The following is a 21,041-nucleotide window of genomic DNA, read 5'->3' as shown; positions in this document are numbered from 1 at the left end:
ACAGTACCACTGTGTTTTTGTTTCTATATTCTGGCAACTGAGCGCTTGTTTTTTGTAGTTGTTTACCGAAAAAAAACGTGGTACCATTTTTTATTTTTTTTGGGAGGGGTGATATTGTGTGAGAGGAATAGTGGGGTTGGGTAATCATTATGCAATGCAGTCTGCTGAAAATAATAGAAAGCGCCACTCTGCATAGCAACTGACGCTGTAGTCGTAGTTGGAATTCCCACAAAACACATTTTAAGATATTTTACACTTTACTGCCATCTGACGGCTCAAGTGGATAGTGCACCCCCAAGTTGTCACGTTTCATGTGTCAGGTAGACAGTGACAAATGGGCCATATGAATCCTCTTCCTACTGTTATTGTTTTTTATGTACACTGTAAAATAAAATGATAGATTTTATAGTAAAAAAAAAACTGGCAACTCAATCACCCGAATTTTACAGTAAAATACAGTGTTTTTTTGTTTTACAATATTTTAATGTAAATGGAAAATTTGTACCACTTTCTTTTTTTAACGGAAAACACTGGCAGTTAAACCAACAGAATTCTACACTGTAAAATCTACGGAGGTTTTTACAACATATTACTGTAAACGTAAACAGTAACATTATTTTTTTTTAATTCTGGCAACCGAACTTCCAGATTTTTATCGTTAAAAAAAATAAGTCGTACCGTTTTTCTTTTCACAGTAAAACACTGTAAAAACAACCGTACATTTTACTGTTGAAACAAACAAACTGGCAGCTCAGTCAACAGAATTATACCATTTAAAAAACAGTGGTAGAGTTTTACTGCTGTAAAAACTACTGTAGATTTTACCGTAACATTTATGGTCATTTTTACAGTGTACAATTTGATAGATAACTTCATAAGTCAAGCAGCTATTTCAACTATTCTAGGATTTCAGTTAAATTTCAGCATTGGAACATTCACACGCAATTCCTTCAGGAATTGCCTCTTCTAGTCAAACCTTCAAACACAGTGTTACCGTTCAAACTGTGTGTAATGTTAAATATACTTGTGAAATAAATCCTCTGCCTCGTTTTTAACGAATACTTAGGCCTACTACGCTACTGTATTTTAATGTTGGTCATTATGGTGGTTCTGGGAGAGCCAGGTTTTTTCTGAGGTGGTACTTGGTGGAAAAAAGTTAGACAACCGCTGCTGAATATCACAATAAAATAATAGTAAAGTCAATGTTGGCGTATTGCTACAAAGATGCTAAAAATACGATTTTGTGAATTGAGTCGCTTGATGTTTTTTGTGCATTTATTTATTTATTTTTGTCAAGTCTTTCATGTCAGTTTTAGTTCGGGGTAAAAAAAAAAGGTGTTATCAAATGTTTGTGTGCTATATGTGTGTGGTTGTCATTTACACGGGAAGAGGGGCCCAAAGAGAAGAGATCTGAAATAATGTTTTCATTCTGTGTTTCAGATATGCGTATTAGGAAGTTACAGCAAAGGCTGAATGAGAAAATCTGGCTGGCCGAAAATTACTTGCGAACGTACGGAACCTGGCGTAGTAACTGTCCATCCCACAGTGGCCAGTGCAGTCAGAATCCCAGTAAATCCACTTGATATGGACGTGTCACCTCTAATGACCACGCATCCCTGCTTCACCATCCTCACTTGACCGCCGTGCCATGCCCACTTGCTCCACTAGAGGCCACTAGAGTCAAGTGTGCATGCTCCGGGCTGCGCTTTGCTTGGTTTCTTGGCGCAGCCGCCGCGTAAATGTGCACGGGACCCTTGCCTGTAGCCTGGCCCAAAGGCCGCCTCTTGTCCGCAAAGTGGTCGTGGCGGCGTAACGCTTTTCAAAACAAAGCGTCACGGCTGTGTTTCGTTTCCACATCACGGGGAACTATCAAAGCTGCAACTTGTGATAGTCTCTTCGTGTCTATTGCCACCATTTTGAAGCCTCGCTTTAAAGTGGGGCTGCACTTTTTGGGGGGGAATTTTGTCTATCATTCACAATCTTTATGTGAGACAAGGACACACGTTTTTTTTTATGCATTCTAAATCGAAAATAAATGTTAGCAAAAGTCAGCTAACAATGAAAGCAGTGGCGGGCCATGCGTTTCTCACCAAGGCCTTTAGTGATGTCCTACTTAGTCCGACTTAACCTCTCAAAATACCGTAATTTATATTACCACATGGACACGGCTGGAGATAATATACAGAAACACACTTGCACACTATTGGGCGTAGGCGCCGACCCCGTGGTTGCGTCATGGCCTAAGCACCCATGGTGGGATTGATGGCAACTTCTAATCTTTAAAATAATTTTTGAATAATCAATCTTGTTGTTAATTTAGTGGCGAGTTTGATCCGTTTTGCATAGTATAAAAGTCACAATTCATATAGTCTATAATTAACAAAGCCTAACCAAAATTTCATTGTGCCCGATAATGAACTACTTACACAATCAGTTTGACTTTGAACACACTGCACACAGGTGAATGAAGGTCATACTTACTCAACAGCCATACATGTCACACTAAGGGTGGCAGTATGAACAATGCCAACACTGTCATAAAGATGTGCCATATAGTGAAACCACACTAAACAACGACAAACACATTTTGGAAGAATATTTGCACCGCAACGCAACATAAACACTACAGAAGAAATTCCCAGAATTCCCTGCAGCACCAACTCTTCCGGGACGCTACAATATAAACAAACGCCATTGGTGGATCTACACCTAACATCCACTGTAATGATACCACGTACAATAGCGTATCTAGTCGATACTACTATGATTACATTGATATTTTTTTAACATCACAAAATCTTCTTTTGTTATTTTCTAATTTATATTATGTTTATAAACTCAAGAAATATGTCCCTGGACACATGAGGACTTTGAATATGACCAGTGTATGATCCTGTAACTACTTGGTATCGGATTGATACCCAAATTTGTGGTATCATCCAAAACTAATGTAAAGTATCAAACAACAGAAGAATAAGTGATTATTACATTTTAACAGAAGTGTAGATAGAACATGTTAAAAGAGAAAGTAAGCAGATATTAACAGTAAATGAATAAGTAGATTAATAATTCATTTTCTACCACTTGTCCTTAATAATGTTGACAAAATAATAGAATGATAAATGACACAATATGTTACTGCATATGTCAGCAGCTAAATTAGGAGCCTCTGTTTGTTTACTTACTAATAAAAGACAAGTTGTCTTGTATGTTCACTATTTTATTTAAGGACAAAATTGCAATAAGAAACATATGTTTAATGTACCATAAGATTTTTTGGTTAAAATAAAGCCAATAACTACATTTTTTGTGGTGCCCTTTATTTAGAAAAGTACCGAAATACTTTTGGTACCAGTACCAAAATATTGGTATCGGGACAACACTAATACACACACCCCGAGCACCCACTGGCAGAAATGTAGATTGGCGCCTATGCTACTGTTATTGAAGCCCCTCAACAGTGTACAAAAGGGTCTATATTTTCGGCACATTTAACATTCAATAAACCCGCATCAGCAATTAAAACATATCTTACGTGGTACTGTCAAAATTTGAAGAATTTTATAAAACAAATGAAACATGAAAAAGTAAAGAAATAAAATATTTGAAGCCGTATAAGCCAGTGGTACCGTCGTAGTCGCTTGATTAGTGTTAAAAGTGGCGGGCGAAGAATTTCCCCGCCAGTGGGGTTGCCTGCCAAAAATGGATTTCCTTCGCGAGAGCGCGCACCGCTCGCTAAACCTGCATTGCTTGGCTTCGTCAGTCCACAGCGGATTACTAGGTGTAAGACAAACACTTTATCTTTGTGGTTATTGTAGCGGTGAGTTTTCTGTGGCTTTCTATGGCTCTGGTGCCACTTCCTGTTTTCGCAACTTGTGATTGGATACTCACCTTGGACTCCCAAGTAAGTATCCAATCACAGCATAAAGCCAGCTAGAAGGCCTTACTGACAACAACTTGTGATCTGATTGGCTATTGAATTGTCTATCAACTGTATGTGTCCGTCAACTTACAGTGCAAAGACGCCTGACTTGTTGATTCTGAAGGCCATGGGCAGATTTGGTACAGCATGGCAACATAAGCTAACTGAATTCTGATTGGATACAAACTCTAACATAAAATCATCAGCATTGGAAGGAGCATAATATGACATGAAGAGAATATGATACTTTTAGAAATTTAGGGAAAGTAAATAAAAAATTACTTCTTTAATCTTTAATTATGATCATGAGAGAAGGCCTTGCTGGCCCACCACTGAATGAAAGTAATGGAATTCGCTATAATCCGCCTTTAAAGCGCAGTAAAAAATGTTTAATATACACACTGTAAATATATATTTAATGTAGTAACCGTCACATCCATAATAACATGTAATATTTTTGTACTTTGTGGCACCACAAGGTTTGCTTTTTCCGTCAACAACAACACTACTCTTATGGCAGACTTCATGAGAAACAACAAAGACTATTTTAGGACAAATTACAATCTAGAAACATATTTTTCAGCCTGAATATAAGTACAGATGAGCTGCAAGTTTTAGAAGGTGCGTACTAAACAGATCCAGCTTCCGTGGAACACTAAGCACCATGTAGCATTATTGCTAAGTGCTAAACAAGAAATACAAACTACGGACATGATTAAGTAATCACTTACTGCACAATGTCTGCTCTCACTGGGATGTTCATATCTTAAAGAATGAGTCATAATGCACTCTGAGTTTTAAAAAAGTTGCCGCAAAACGAGCGTCTTGTTTTTCTCGCCATCACCGGTTATAAGTTGGATGTCAAAGTTGACCAATTTCTCGGCTTATGTCCACAGCAATCTACTATCTCGGTGAAAGGCGTGATTTATACTTGAGAATTAACTTTCACCAACTCTGAGGCGATGTAGCAGCTCCATATGTCAATACAGCAGCATAAGCTAGCTCTCTGTGATCAAGGCGATGCTAAAAGTAGTTCCTCGGCTAACACTTGGTTAATATTCAGGTCATGACATGTATTGTTGGCGCATTTTGGATGTTTTTCAGAGGGTTTTATGAGCGGAAGAGAGTACTGCAATTAGCTGGACTGTTAGCCACCTCGTACTTGCCATATTTTACGACTTAGAATGCATAAAAAATGTAAAAACATGTGTTCTTGTCTCACATAATGATTGTGAATGATAGGCAACATAAAAAAAAAAGTGCAGTTTCCCTTTAAGACTTTTACTGAAAGCGGGCCGTTGCCATGTCAACACATCTCCCTTTTTTTTTTTTTGCTGACCCAGCATATACAGCATAAGTCGGCCTTAAGAATCAGCATTGAAATGCATCATGATCCGCCGCCTGTCCTCATCTGCAGTTTGTTTTTTTCACGTGGTTCAGTTGTCAGAGTTCTCGAATGCAACCTTTTTTTTTATTTTTTTCATTTTGGACCCAAACCAAAATTTGAAAAGGAGAAAATTACTTCAGTTCTCTGTCTTTGGGCTGCAATGTGTGATCAATTGAACAATATGGCGGGCATGAATTGAGTACGAATCGGAGAAGGCAAACAAACGGCTGACAATCAACAGCAACTGAACCATCACAGATGGAAAAAACATCAAATGTATCTTAAATACATTCGGAAGCAGCCATTGAGTGATGCTATGGCCACGCTATAGCCCAGATATATTTCAAACATTGGGAATATGTTTAAATATATTGGATCACCATGTTGATACGTGATTGTTTTTCTTTGTTCCCTCGTCCCATCGAGAAGCATACAATATATGCTGCTTGTTTGTTTGCAATATATATCAGTTATGTCAGGGGTGTCCAAATTTTTTCCACTGAGGGCTGCACACTGAAAAATGAAAACAAGCGGTGGCCATTTTGATGTTTTTTTTTTTAATTTCAATTTTTTTTTTAATCTTATCTTTAGGGCTCCCCTCAAGTTTGGTCCGAGGCATCCGGAAGGGTCTCAGTCCAAAAATGTTGTTAAATAAATCTTTTTTTTTTTTTTTTTTTTTTTTTTTAATTCAAGGCTTTAATCTCTAGATCAACTTCAAATTGTTTTAATGATTAATACCCTTTTTTCAAAACTCTTTTTTAACAGCAAAAACACAAAATGTGCAATATTTACCCCACAAAATATTTCAAAGTGGAATATTTGATGTGAAGTGCTTGGAGCCTTAAATAGGTCAATAATTCATAACAGCATTGAATTCATTATTATTTGTTGAGCAATGACAGTTTTACAAAAAAATCATACGGTACTTTTTATTTTTTTTACTTTCAAAGCTTAAACCACTTGATCAACTTCTGCTCCATCCGTTGATTAAATGTTTTTATAATTTATTTTATTTTATTTATTTCTTTAATGCCCTTTTCGTCAAAAAAAACTTTGTTTTTATATGGCAAACACAATAAATATGCAATTTTTTCCCCAAAAAAATATTTGAAAGTAGAACACTGATGCGAAGTAATTGGAACTTTAACTAGGTCAATAATTCAAACAACATTGATTATAATTTATTTATTATTTATTTATAAGCCCACTAAAATTATTGGGGATCCAAATGGGTCCCACTCATAAAAGTGTTAAAAATAAAAATGTTTTCCTACTTTTAACGCTTAAATCTCTAGATCAAACTCAGATCCATCCGTTGATTATGTGTTTTTATAATTTAATTTTATATATTTTTTTAATGCCCTTTTTTGTCAAAAACCTTTGTTTTTTCTATGGTGAACACACAAAATATGCAAATTATTTTCCCCAAAAAATATTTGAAAGTAGAACATTGATGTGAAGTAATTGGAACCTTAAATAGGTCAATAATTCATTACAACATTGATTACAAATTATTGTTATTTTTGGAGCAATGCCTTTTTTAAAAGAAAAAGCCCCCAAAAATGATTGGGGATCCAAATCGGAGCCACTCATAAAAGTGTTCAATCTTTTATTTTATTTTTTCCTACTATCAACGCTTAAAATCTAGATCAACCTCAGATCTATCCGTCGATTATATGTTTTAATTTTTTTTTTAAATTAAATTTAAAATTATTTAGTTTAATGCCCTTTTTTGTTAAAAACCTTTGTTTTTTTCTATGGCAAACACACAAAATATGCAAATTATTTCCCCCCCCCAAAATTTTGAAAGTAGAATATTGATGTGAAGTAATTGGAGCCTTAAAAAGGTAAATAATTCATAACAATATTGGTTTTAAGTCGTTATTAATTTTTGAGCAATGACCGTTATAAAATTTTTTTTAAAATCCCACTAAAATTATTGGGGATCCAAAAAGGTCCCACTAATGAAAGTATTAAAAAAAAAAAATGTTTTAATATCAACGCTTACATCTCTAGATCAACTTCCAATCCATTCGTCGATTATATATTTGTATAGTTTTTATTTTATTTACATTTTACATATTTTTACTTTTTTAGCAATGACAGTTTAAAAAAAGATCCCACTAAAATTATTGGAGATCCAAATGGGTCCCACTCTAGATCAACCTCAGATTTATCCTTCAATTATATGTTTTTATATATATATATATATATATATATATATATATATATATATATATATATATATATATATATATATATATATATATATATATATATATTTATTTTATTTTATTTTATTTTTTTAATTGTAATGCCTTTTTTGTCAAAAACCTTTTTGTTTTTATACAGCAAACACACAAAATAATACAAATTGTTTTCCCCCCCAAAAAAGTAGAATATGATGTGAAGTAATTGGAGCCTTAAATAGGTCAACAATTCATAACAATATTGATTTTAAGTTATTATTAATTCTTGAGCAATGACAGTTGTGTTTTTTCCCCCCCAAAATCCCACTAAAATTATCAGGGATCCAAAAGGGCCCCACTCGTAAAAATCCCTAGATCTACTTCAGATCTATCCGTTGATGAAATGTTTTTATAATTTCGTTTAACGTTTTTTTTTTTAATTTGTTTAACAACTTTTATGTCAAAAACCTCAGTTTTTTAATAAAACACACAAAAAAATATTTCCCCCCCAAAATATTTAAAAGTGGAATATTGATGTTCAGTAATTGGAGCCTTGAATAGGTCAATAATTCCTAACAACATTGATTTTGATGTATTGTTATTTTTGGAGCAATGACAGTTTTAAAGACAAAAACAGCCTGCATGGCAGCCTTGTGTTATTCGAGTCAACAATGTACCTTTTTCTTGTCACATTTCACCTATTTGCTCTTATATTCCACTTTTTGTGTTTCTTTTTGTTTTATTATATTATTTTTGGAATGTGCCATGGGGAGTTAAAAAAATAAGCTGCCCCGGGCCGCACTTTGGACACCCCTGAGTTGTGCATTTTCTCTCCTTGCTTTTGTCACTTTTTTAGTGCCTGGATGCCTGCATTGTCATTGTTTACGTTTAGTGTCCCTTCCAATGTGTGCTTGATGTACTGATGTCATATTGGGCTCACTGCCGACTAACTCTCTGCACTGCTGTGTTGTTTTGGTGGCACCGTGCAGCGCCCTGCGGACAGAACATCACCACCGAGGACGGGGTGGTGGCTTTGCCTCCGTGCAAGACGGGCGCCTGGATTGTCCCCGCCATCATGGCGTGTTACCTGCTGGTGGCCAACATCCTGCTTGTCAACCTACTCATTGCTGTGTTCAAGTACGAAAACCCTCTTCTTGTACACCCTCGCTTTACATCTGTGACATGCGTGCAACCAGGGCCGCACCTAGCTAAATTGGGGCCCGAAGCAGCATTTTTTTTTAAGCCCCCCCATAGAAAAATGGCCATTTTATGTGAAACTATTTTTATACTTTTTTAAGCAAACTTGATTATTATTCATATATATATATACAGTATGTGTGTGTACATATACATGTATGTATGTATATGTGTATATACGTTAGGTCAGGAAAAAACACAGAGGCTATTTCATCCCTACAAGCCTGTTTCACAGGTTTCCCTGCTCGTCAGGGGATTTTATTGAAGTGTAATATGTAAAACACAGAGGCTATTTCATCCCTACAAGCCTGTTTCACAGGTTTCCCTGCTCGTCAGGGGATTTTATTGAAGTGTAATATGTAACAGCCACAGACACTAAACCTGCGAAACAGTTCTTTGTGTTTTTTCCTGACCTAACGTATATTCCGCTCTACCCCGATATTGAGCACTGTATAACGGATAAGCCACAGAAACATCGACTATATATATATATATATATATATATATATATATATATATATATATATATATATATATATATATATGTGTGTGTGTTTGTATATATATATGTGTGTATATGTATATGTGTGTTTGTATGTATATGTGTATATATATGTGTATATGTATATGTGGGTATATATATGTATGTATATATATATATGTATAGATTTATATATGTGTGTATATGTGTATGTATAAATGTATATATATGTGTATATTTATATATATATGTATGGATGTACATATATATATATATATATATATATATATATATATATATATATATATATATATATATATATATATATATATATATAATTTAATTTTTATTTTTTTATTTTTTTTTAACATGTCCTGTCCAGCCACTCAGGCAAATCTTATTGTGGATGTAGATGCCCATAGCAAACTTGAATTCAATTTGATGCATGTTTAGTACTAAAGCAAATTCATGCTAAAGACATGTTTTAAAAATGCAAAACAAAAACTCTTACAATAAAAACACACATTTGCAAACCTTTCTCATGCAACTCCGACCAGGGATCAAACCCAGTGCGACTGCCTTACAAGACTGTCCCACACCGTGTTCATTTTGTGGACTAAAATGTCCACCCTAGTTGTCGTCAACCGCCTATTTTCCCCTGACTAAAATAGGACGATAACGAATCAAAACAAATGCGCATTGACTATATTGATGGCGAAATTAACTGACGATTTAGTCGACGAATAAAACGGAGACAAAAATGTTGGCAGAGGCTAAATCTAATCATATTTAATTAAATCTTTAGGCCGGTGGGACAAGTTAGGAATCCGTCCAATCACAGTCACAGGTGGGAGATGGGCGGAGCTTAAATCAGATCTCCTGTCTTTTTGAGGCACGGTGTTTTGATTTTTCCCTGAGAAAACAAGATTGTATCGTTACACACATCAATACAACACGTCTTCTACACCGGGAAGAAAGAGAAGAGAAAACATATGGACGCATTTCACCTTTGCCGTGGTAGACGACAAGACATTTAAGCAACAGTCGGTCGGTCGAAGCTAATATTCGGAATTTACACATACTGTAATGAATTACTGTTACTATTAAAGACGATAGAGCAAGACAGCTTACTTTACCACTACTTTTGTTGTACACCATGGGCGAGCTTGTCCGCCAATTTAAGAAGCAAGACACTTGTACAGTGCACTATAATCGATGTCCTCGGCACACTGTTCAGTTAATTGCACAACTTGACAATCCAAAAGAGCGGTTTTTTTATCATTTTTCAAGCTAACACACACTTTGTGAGATATAAAGTATGTATCTTCTAGATTTATAACACTGGTTGCTGTATTTAAACGAGACAGTGTCCAAACCGTCAATTGTGCACACTTTAATAATAATAATACAAATAATACAAATCATAATAACAAACAGTAAGGTTAGTGTGACAACTTCAAAGATGTGTTATCTTTTATACCAGGGGTGTCCAAACTTTTTGACTTGCGGGCCTTTTTGGGCTAAAAAAATGTGTAAAGTGCATGTAAAGTAACTATATATATATATATATATATATATATATATATATATATATATATATATATATATTTATAGCTTATACGTATATGTGTACATGTTATATTGATTAAATGGATATCCATCCATCCATCAATTTTTTACCGCTTGTCCCTTTCGGGCAGCTGAGAAAATAGATATATAATTAATAATTAATATTAAGATATTAAGAGTATGTGAAAGTAACCATTTTGTAATCAATCAGAAATCAGGTTAAATGCGCCAAATATGGATAAGTGGGGAGAGTTTTAAGCCTTTTTTGAATCATGTTTTGAAATGGATTTAAACGGGTGTAATATTGATTTAGTTTTATGGTGCATGGACATTTATGAGCAGGTTGTGTTATGTGTGACCATGTCTGTTGACATTTTGTGTAGGTTGGATTTTTTATTTTATTTTTTATTTCATTTTTTATTTTTTTGCACTATGACTAGGAAAGGTTGTTTGCATTGGGTCATATAATAATAAGCAATTGCTGCGCATGCATGCAATGCATAATTAAAGGTCATTAACCTGAATTACTCATGTTGAAGTCTGCAGTGAGTAATAATCAGTGATGTTGAATCAAAAAGCGAACGTTGTGATGCGTTTTTGAAGTTAATGCGTATGCTTAAAATTATAAAAATACGTACATTTTTTATGTTATTATAAATGTTCCTACATTACATATATACTTCCATCATATATATACAACCTTAATGGAGGTGTTTGAAGGATTTGTAGGGCTTTATAGGCAGAATAGAGCGGCTTCCATAGGCTCCATTGTAAGCGGACTTTTATTCACATGTATTTAATATTTTGAATGCTTTAAAAAAATAACATCCGTCATGTCTCTCATAATGATTCTGAATGAGAGGCAGAATTCCAAAAAAAAAAGTGCAGTTCTACTTTAAACAGCCGGTGTGTAATAAGTACACTACTTACAGTATAAACACTTTGTAGGGTAAAGCTACTTCCAAGTTAGACAACATACCATAGATAGCCTATACAGGAAGTGTAACTGCATTGCAAATAAGATGCACATGTACTGGACAGCACAGTTATCATATTCAGCTCATTTAAAAAAATAATTAAAACAACAATATTTATTAACGCACAAACATACCAAAAACTGGTACCGTTGAGTACCGGTATCGATTCCCATTCCCACCGTACGGGTTCAAATGTGAACAGTACCCATCCCTGCTGTGGAGTAAACAATGTGTGACGTCATCCTTCATGCTGTGACTGTGTGCCCTCACAGCAACACCTTCTTCGAGGTGAAGTCCATCTCCAACCAGGTTTGGAAGTTCCAGCGTTACCAGCTCATCATGACCTTCCACGAGCGCCCGGTCCTTCCCCCACCGCTCATCATCTTCAGTCACATCACCATGGTTCTCAAGCACTTGTGTTGTCGCTGGCGCAAGCACGACGACGACGAGAGGGACTATGGACTCAGTGAGTGTTTGGCAAAAAGTTGAAGGCCACATCGTCTCCACTATTTAGTGCCTCGGAGATTTCACGATGTCACGCTGGCGCCAATTCTGGCAATTTCAACCATTCCTTGGGAATTTTGTGCGGCCTCGCAACTTCCATGCGCTTTTTGACCAATCAGCGTAATTTTCACCTATCGAATTTGTCGCTAAGCAACGCTTAAACGCACATGTTAACTGTCTAATCAAAACTCTTTATTGCTTACCGGTAAATGGCACAAGTGTCGTCCTACTGTGTAGCTCGCACCTATACTTCCGGTTTCTGTCTACAGCATTAAGCTTTCTGGGTAATGTAGTATCTAAACATTTAGCAACACATTGACGCCATGACTTCCTAGTTTACATGTATTTCAATATTAATATGTCCAACTTTTTGACCTGGGGGCTGCATTAGGCTAAACAAATTTGGCCGGGGGCTGAAAGCCGACTGCATGCCAAGTCACTATATATGTATATATACTGTATGTATATATATATATATATACAAAACCCAAAACCAGTGAAGTTGGCACGTTGTGTAAATGGTAAATGAAAACAGAATACAATGATTTGCAAATCCTTTTCAACCTATATTCAATTGAATAGACTGCAAAGACAAGATATTTAATGTTTGAACTGAAAACATTTTTTTTCTTTTTTTTTCAAATAATCATTAACTCCTAATTTAATGGAGCAACACATTGCAAAAAAGTTGTCACAGGGGCATGTTTACCACTGTGTTAAATGACCTTTCCTTTTAACAACACTCAGTAAACGTGTGGGAACTGAGGAGACCAATTTCCCATTCTTGCTTGATGTGCAGCTTAAGTTGTTCAACAGTCCGGGGTCTCCGTTGTGGTATTTTAGGCTTCATAATGCGCCACACATTTTCAATAGGAGACAGGTCTGGACTACAGGCAGGCCAGTCTAGTACCCGTACTCTTTTACTCTGAAGCCACGCTGTTGTAACACGTGCAGAATGTGGCTTGGCATTGTCTGGCTGAAATAAGCAGGGGCGTCCATGATAACGTTGCTTGGATGGCAAAATATGTTTAACTTTAACTTAACTTACCTTTCAGCATTAATGGTGCCTTCACATATGTGTAAGTTACCCATGCCTTGGGCACTAATACACACCCATACCATCACAGATGCTGGCTTTTGAATTTTGCGCCTATAACAGTCCGGATGTTTTTTTTCCTCTTTGGTCCGGAGGACACGACTTCCACAGTTTCCAAAAACAATTTGAAATGTGGACTCGTCAGACCACAGAACACTTATACACTTTGTATCAGTCCATCTTAGATGAGCTCGGGCCCAGCAAAGCCGGCGGTGTTTCTGGGTGTTGTTGATAAATGGCTTTGGCTTTGCATAGTCGAGTTTGAACTTGCACTTACAGATGTAGTGACAAACTGTAGTTACTGACAGTGGTTTTCTGAAGTGTTCCTGAGCCCATGTGGTGATATCCTTTACACACTGATGTCGGAAGGTCACGGGCATTCAATGTTGGTTTTCCGCCTTGCCGCTTACGTGCAGTAATTTCTCCATATTCTCTCAACCTTTTGATGATATTACGGACTGTAGATGGTGAAATCCCTAAATTCCTTGCAATAGCTCATTGAGAAATGTTGTTCTTAAACTGTTCGACAATTTGCTCACGAAATTTGTTGACAAAGTGGTGACCCTCGCCCCATCCTTGTTTGTGAATGACTGAGCATTTCATGGAAGCTGCTTTTATACCCAATCATGGCACCCACCTGTTCCCAATTAGCCTGTTCACCTGTGGGATGTTCCAAATAGGTTTTTGCAATCCATTCAATTGAATATAGGTTGAAAAGGATTTGCAAATCATTGTATTCTGTTTTTATTTACCATTTACACAAGGTGCCAACTTCACTAGTTTTGGGTTTTGTATATATATATATATATATATATATATATATATATATATATATATATATATATATATATACATATATATATATATATATATATAAATATATATATATATATATATATATATACTTATACATATATATATATATATATATATATATATATATATACATATACATATATATATATATATATATATATATATATATATATACATATATACATATATATATATATATATATATATATATATATATATATATATATATATATAAATACATATATATATATATATACACATATGTGTATATATATATATATATATATACTGCACTGCCATACACTCTCTACTATTTCCATAAATATAATTGTTACTATCATTAGTTAAAAACAAAACACTATATACAGTATATTTGACGATGAGCTTGAAGTATGTGTTTTTACTACCATTTAGTGTCTATTTTTAGGTCTGTTCAGTGTAATAGTATTGCTGTTTTGCAATCCTATGCTTTTTAAAGTACACTTAAATCATTGATAGCAAATTGATAAACTCTCGACATGATTCAATGTCATTGAAAAAACTGGCCTCAAAACATTGCAATTCTTTTGGGCAAAGCTGGTGCGAATTCAAACATTTCCGGCCTCGACAATCACAAAAAAGCCAGCGAAATCCTGGTATCAAACAATCGACTCACTGCAACCCTCCACCGTTGTCACATGCAGAGCTTTTCATCACGGAGGACGAGCTGAAGAAAGTCCACGACTTTGAGGAGCAGTGCATCGAGGAGTATTTCCGGGAGAAAGATGACCGATTCCACTCTTCTAACGACGAGAGGATCCGAGTGACTTCTGAAAGGTCAGTCCACTGGGGTGGCAAACACTAAACACTCCGATCATTTTATGTAGTGTCCCTGATGCAGGAGTGACCCAGTGACCCAGAATGTAATCAATGAGGTGATTGTTTTGAGAATTTTGAATTTTGAATTCATTAACTGTTGATTTATTGTGAGGTTACAATGGTATTGCGCTGAAAAAAAACAGTGGAATCTCGATTTACAGCCTTCATTGATTCTTGACCACGGTTCGTCAATAGAAAAGTTCATATATTGTAGCAAATTTCTCCGAAAGGAACAACGGAAAACTTAAATAATGTATTGCAGCTTCAACAAAAGTCCATGTTTTAGTACAAGTGCGTACACTTTGGTCCTGATCTACTTAAAGCGGTGGTTCAAACTTTGTCCACCAAGTACCACCTCAGAAAACACCAAGTACCACCATAGTGACCAATAATAAAATACAGTAGTATGGTAGACCCGAAGTCAGGGGTCGGCAACCCAAAATGTTGGAAGAGTCATATTGGACATAAAATACAAAAAAAAAAAATCTGCCTGGAACCGCAAAAAAATAATGCTTACCGTATTTTTCGGAGTATAAGTCGCTCCAGAGTATAAGTCGCACCGGCCGAAAATGCATAATAAAGAAGGGAAAAAACATATATAAGTCGCACTGGAGTATAAGTCGCATCTTTTGGGGAAATTTATTTGATAAAACCCAACACCAAGAATAGACATAAATAAAGAATAGTGAACAACAGGCTGAATAAGTGTACGTTAAATGAGGCATAAATAACCAACTGAGAACATGCCTGGTATGTTAACGTAACATATTATGGTAAGAGTCATTCAAATAACTATAACATATAGAACATGCTATACGTTTACCAAACAATCTGTCACTCCTAATTGCTAAATCCCATGAAATCTTATACGTTTAGTCTCTTACGCGAATGAGCTAAATAATATTATTTGATATTTTACGGTAATGTGTTAATAATTTCACACATAAGTCGCTCCTGAGTATAAGTCGCACCCCCGGCCAAACTATGAAAAACACTGCGACTTATAGTCCAAAAAATACGATAATATGTAATATAATGAAGGCAACACATGATGAAAGTGTCTATATTGGCTATATTAGCCTACTGAATGTGCTTCCGGGCACAAAATGGCTACTCTGCGAAGCACACAATAGTTCATACACCAAGACAAAGTTCGTACATCGGCCCGTAAACCGAAAAGTGTGTACACTGAAGGGTTCGTAAATGGAAGTTCCACTGTGCAGCACTGGTATGGAAACAGGAGAACAGAACACATCAGTTTGAGGGATTTCGAGGTCCCGTTAAAAACGTCTGTCTCTGTCAGGGTGGAGAACATGGCCATGCGTCTTGAGGAGGTCAACGAAAGAGAACACTTCATGAAGGCCTCGCTGCAGACGGTCGACATCCGCCTGGCGCAAATGGAGGAGCTGATCGGACGAATCGCCGTGGCCTTGGAGCGCGTGACGGGCGTCGAGCGCGGGGAAGTCAACAAAGTCCGATCCCGCACGTCGTCCGACTGCACGGACTCGGCGTACATCCTCCGCCAAGGGGACTGTGCGGACGCCGCCTACATCCTCCGGCAGAGCAGCTTCAACAGCACTGAGGGGAACGCGTACCGTTTGCAGGAGGCACTTGAAGGCACCGCCGAAGGCTCCATGTCCCCGCCCTCCCCCACCGGCATGGCGGCGCGGAGGAGGAGTCATTCGTTTTACGGCGCAGGCGGCCGAGGAGGCGAACGCTGCAGTGGTGCCGAACGAGCCGATAGCTTCTTCAAAGAACGCTCGCTCAGTCTGCATCGAGCCAACAGCTCACAGTCCGTGTCATCGGCAGCCGCCACCAAAGAGTCTAAGCCCCTCCCCCTGGCGACGTTGTCCGTCTCCCAGCAGCACCGCCCGTCGTCGTGTATCGATATTTACGTGTCCACGTCTGAAGAGGTGGGGCCCGCGGAGGTTTTTCTCGATCCTCTGCGCATGGTCCCGCCGCTCCAAAGAGAGGCGTCGTTGCATTCCGACGCCATGGAGACGGTGCTGCCGGGAGGCCGGGACTTCAGCAGCGCCGCCGCCGGTTTGGGTGACAGGCACTCGGAGGGCGGCGCCGCCGGAGCCATGTTTGACGACAGCGCGGCGGCGGATTTGTCGCTGTGCTCGTCCCACCTGCTGCCGGACTCCGCCCTGGCCCCTTGGGACACGGAACCGTCGCCGCCGCCGTCCGCCGGGCCGCTCGAGCGCTCCAAGAGCAGCCGCCTCCTCTCCGCGGTGGGCACATCTTTCCTGGAGGAGCCTCCTTTGGTCAAGTCGCACAGCCTCGTGTTCACGCCCAGAGGCTGTTACGGCGGACTGGGGGCGGGCGTCCAGGTGAAGGCGGCGGAGTACACCAGCATCACCGACTGCATCGACATCCGCTGCGTGTCGTCGCCGTACACCCCCGTAGAACGCTCACACTCCCCCGGGGGGTCCACATCCTTCCCCTTCGACAAGCCCTCGGACATTATCTCCTCCCACCCCGAGAGAGAGGCTGAGCTCAGTCACACCGAGTCCGACCCGGAGGACCTCGAGGAGTCCGACGCCCCTCGCCGGGGGACCCTCGGCGGGGCCCCTCTCTGCTCCCCCTACTCCAGGATGGAGCGGGCCAACAGCTGCTCTTCGGACGACTCCCATCCTTCGCTCACACCGGCCCCTCCGCACCGGAAGAGCCTGTCGGTGAGTGAGAGGATGGAGAGGGGACCGGCTGGTCCGGGGGCAGACAGGGGGCCTGGCCCTGGTGGGCGGGGTCTGGCGGGAACCAGAAACCCCTTCCTCCGGAGCAAAACCGGGGCGCGACCTGACGCAGGCAAGACTGACAGCCTCTCCATGAGGAAGCTGGCGGCTCCGTCGGCGTTTCGCAGCTTTGATAGACAAAACTACACGTGACAACACACACACACACACACACACACACACACACACACACACGCTGCAAGAACCAGAGAAGAGGAGCGCAAAGGGAAAGGGGGGTTGGGGGGATCTCTGCCCCTTATATCTCAATCTGAACCAGGTGCTGGAGCTCGTGAGCGACTCCCTCCTGCACACCAAAAACCAAACAAAGAGCTACGAATCTCGATTCCGATTCCATCCCTTCTTCTCACGGACCTCCTTCACTCCCTTTCCATGGAAGCCGCGCTCGAGCTGTAGGTCTTCCACCCTCCATCTTGAAACGTGTCCTTGTCTCGCCCGGGCAAGAACGAAAACGAACGTAAGACAAAGACCAGGAAGTCCGTTTAACGGTAGACTGCAAAACAATGTGAAGCGGAGCGACGTACAGTAGGGGAGGGATTCATACGGCCCTCGTTCCTGGGTTTATCTCGCATGAGGGGACTTTGCAATGCAGTCTGCTGAAAATGATGGAAAAGCGCCACTCTACATGGCATATGCCAGAAAACACCATTTTCAATTTTTTTTTAAAAATTGTCACGTTTCATGTGTCAGGTAAACCGTGACCAATTGGGCCATATGGATCCTCTTCCTACTGTAGCTGTTTTATTGTCCAATCACGATGCACTATGTAGTTGGCATGGCAACCCCCTAACTGTCCATCCCTGTTATCCCCTGTAGGCACTGATCAGCATCCGTTTAACAAGGCAATTATGTGAACCGTTCCGTCGTCCAACACGAATCTACGAATCTCCGGTTGAAGCGCTCTGCAGTCAAAAGGTGACAACTTTATGGCGCGTAATGTGTCGAGTCAGCAATCTGTGTGTCACATGGCCACGTGGTAAGAGAGGAAAAACCAGACATTGAAGCTGGGAAGTGGAAGACAACGTAAACGTATTCAGTCACCAAAGAATAATTGTTGTTTCTTGTTCTGGCTCCTTAACATTCAGGTTTTACTTTCACTTTCTTTTATGGATCTGTGGTCAAATTGTCATCCGTCAAATTACTCCCACTACAGTCGTCCCTCGCACGAATATGAAGCATATTCTTTGTATTTGTGGCCTAAATTAAGAATTTTAAAGCAAAAATAATGTCTGAACCAGGGATGTCAGAGTGGACTTCTGCCGTAGCTCCGTCCAGCTGCTTCTCCGTCAAACACACCATCAGCAGCTTGTCCTTATTCTCACGGATAAATGTCCCCCGCTTCGATATTATTTTAACGTCCCTGTCCCAGGGACGACTGTACCGCTTCTCGCTCGGTTCTGCCTTTCAAAATAAAACGGCTCCGTCGGTACTGCGCTAAAGTCTGAGGTCACACACACGCCATTTTAACGGGAGCAATACAAATTATTCAGACAAAAGCAATTTTCATCAAAGAACCCTTAAAAGTCTGGTGAGGATCAGGATAAAGATGCAGATGCAGGAAGTTGATACACCGTGCACTACGAAGAACTGTCCAGGGACTTGTTATATTTTAATGATGGGGGTGTCCTGATCCGGCATTGATATCTGATATAAATCCAATATCAGCAACAACAACAAAAAACAAGTATCGAATGATATCAGCTTTCATCTAAAATTTCCAATATACCAGCAGTCCTGCAGTCCGTTTAGAAAGCTTGAAATGTAAATATATAAGGTAAACATGTACTGGAGGCTAGCGGCTACACAGCACCTGAGCACACAATAGCACACAAGCTAGAAATGTTTTTTCAAAGAACTCGGAAATGCAATTTCAGTAGAAATTTTGTGTGAACGCTGAAGAGCCAAAGCCGAATTGAAATGCTAACAGTTAGCACGTCGGCCAACAAAAAATGGCAGCAAACTGAATTAAAAGGGCTAGCATGCTAACAGTACTGTGCTAACAGTGGCATTGGCACTCAGCATCAAGGGTTGGAATTGGGGGTTAATTCGCCAAAATGATTCCTGAGCGCGGCCACCGCTGCTTCTCACTGCTCCCCTCACCTTGCATGGGGTGGAGCAAGGGTATGGGTCAAATGCAGAGGTTAATTTCACCACACCTAGTATGTGTGTGACTATCAGTGGTACTTTTTAATGTTTGCAGGTAGCGTTAGTGTAATACCGAAAAATATGACACTGAGGTGTATACCTTCTAAACTAGCTACATAATCGAGCATGCTAATTTCAGCATGCTGAAATGTTAATTGTAACAAAATATATTACTTTGAGGTGTGTACCTGTTGCTAAGGTTAGCACGCATCAAGCACCAAAATAGGATTAAGGTGTATGCATACAAAATTTGCTAAAAAAATGTTTAAAAAAAATAAACAGCATACTAACGTTAGCAATTGTCAAGTAACAAAATATTTGACGCTGAGGCGTAAAATTAGCTAAAAAAAAAAATCCAGCCTGCTAATGTGCGCATACTAAAATGCTAACTGTAACATGCGCCAAGTCCCAAAATATTTTACTTTAAGGCCGTGGTCCCCAACCACCGGGCTGCGGCCGGTTACCGGTCCGTGGATCGATTGGTACCGGGGCGCACAAGAAATTTAAAAAAAATGTTTTTTTAATTATTTTTATTTTTATTATTTTTATTAAATCAACATAAAAAACACAAGATACACTTACAATTAGTGCACTAACCCAAAAACCTCCCTCCCCCATTTACACTCATTCACACTCATTCACACAAAAGGGTTGTTTCTTTCTGTTTTTTAATATTTATGGTTCCTACATTATATATCAATATAGTTCAATACAGTCTGCAGGGATACAGTCCGTAAGAACACATGATTGTATTTCTTTATGACCCAAAAATAAATAAATAAAATAAAATACCAACCCCCCCCCCCCCCCCCCCCCCCCGGTTGACCGGTCCGCAGCAACAAAAAGGTTGGGGACCACTGCTTTAAGGTGTGTACCTGAAAAAAATATTGTTAGCATCCATCAAGCACTAAAATATGACTGAGGTGTATGCCTACTAAAAGTAGCTATAAAAAAAAAGAAGAAAAAAAAGCATACCAATGTTATCATTCGTCAAGTAACAAAATATTTGAAGCTGAGGCATATACCTGCAAAATTAGCATAAAAGCAAGCATGCTAACTTTAGAATGCTAACGATTGTGCCGCAAACAGCCGCCCTGCTGCACTTTGGACACCCGTGATCCAGACATAAACGTCCTTATGGAACAAT

The 21,041-nt window shown here is 38.9% G+C and overlaps 1 protein-coding gene across 4 annotated transcripts in view; it reads left to right on the top strand.

The window, feature by feature from the left end:
- The window catches only part of trpm3 (transient receptor potential cation channel, subfamily M, member 3), a 542,866-nt gene extending 522,166 nt beyond the window's left edge, over nt 1-20,700 (top strand). For 3 of the 4 annotated variants that reach the window (XM_061980556.1, XM_061980559.1, XM_061980557.1), the window contains 5 exons: nt 1,441-1,569; nt 8,488-8,635; nt 11,995-12,188; nt 14,822-14,954; nt 16,300-20,700. In XM_061980556.1, the coding sequence (XP_061836540.1) occupies nt 1,441-1,569; nt 8,488-8,635; nt 11,995-12,188; nt 14,822-14,954; nt 16,300-17,884 (2,189 nt within the window). In that variant the 3' untranslated portion in view covers nt 17,885-20,700. The remainder of the gene's footprint in view (nt 1-1,440; nt 1,570-8,487; nt 8,636-11,994; nt 12,189-14,821; nt 14,955-16,299) is intronic. The other variant, XM_061980560.1, reaches the window with a different exon arrangement.
- The last annotated feature ends 341 nt before the right edge of the window (nt 20,701-21,041 follow it).

Source organism: Nerophis lumbriciformis, linkage group LG20, assembly GCF_033978685.3.
Source record: "Nerophis lumbriciformis linkage group LG20, RoL_Nlum_v2.1, whole genome shotgun sequence".
Lineage (NCBI taxonomy): Eukaryota > Metazoa > Chordata > Actinopteri > Syngnathiformes > Syngnathidae > Nerophis > Nerophis lumbriciformis.
The sequence above is the reverse complement of the archived record's forward strand: the minus strand, read 5'-3'. Positions and strand labels throughout refer to the sequence as shown.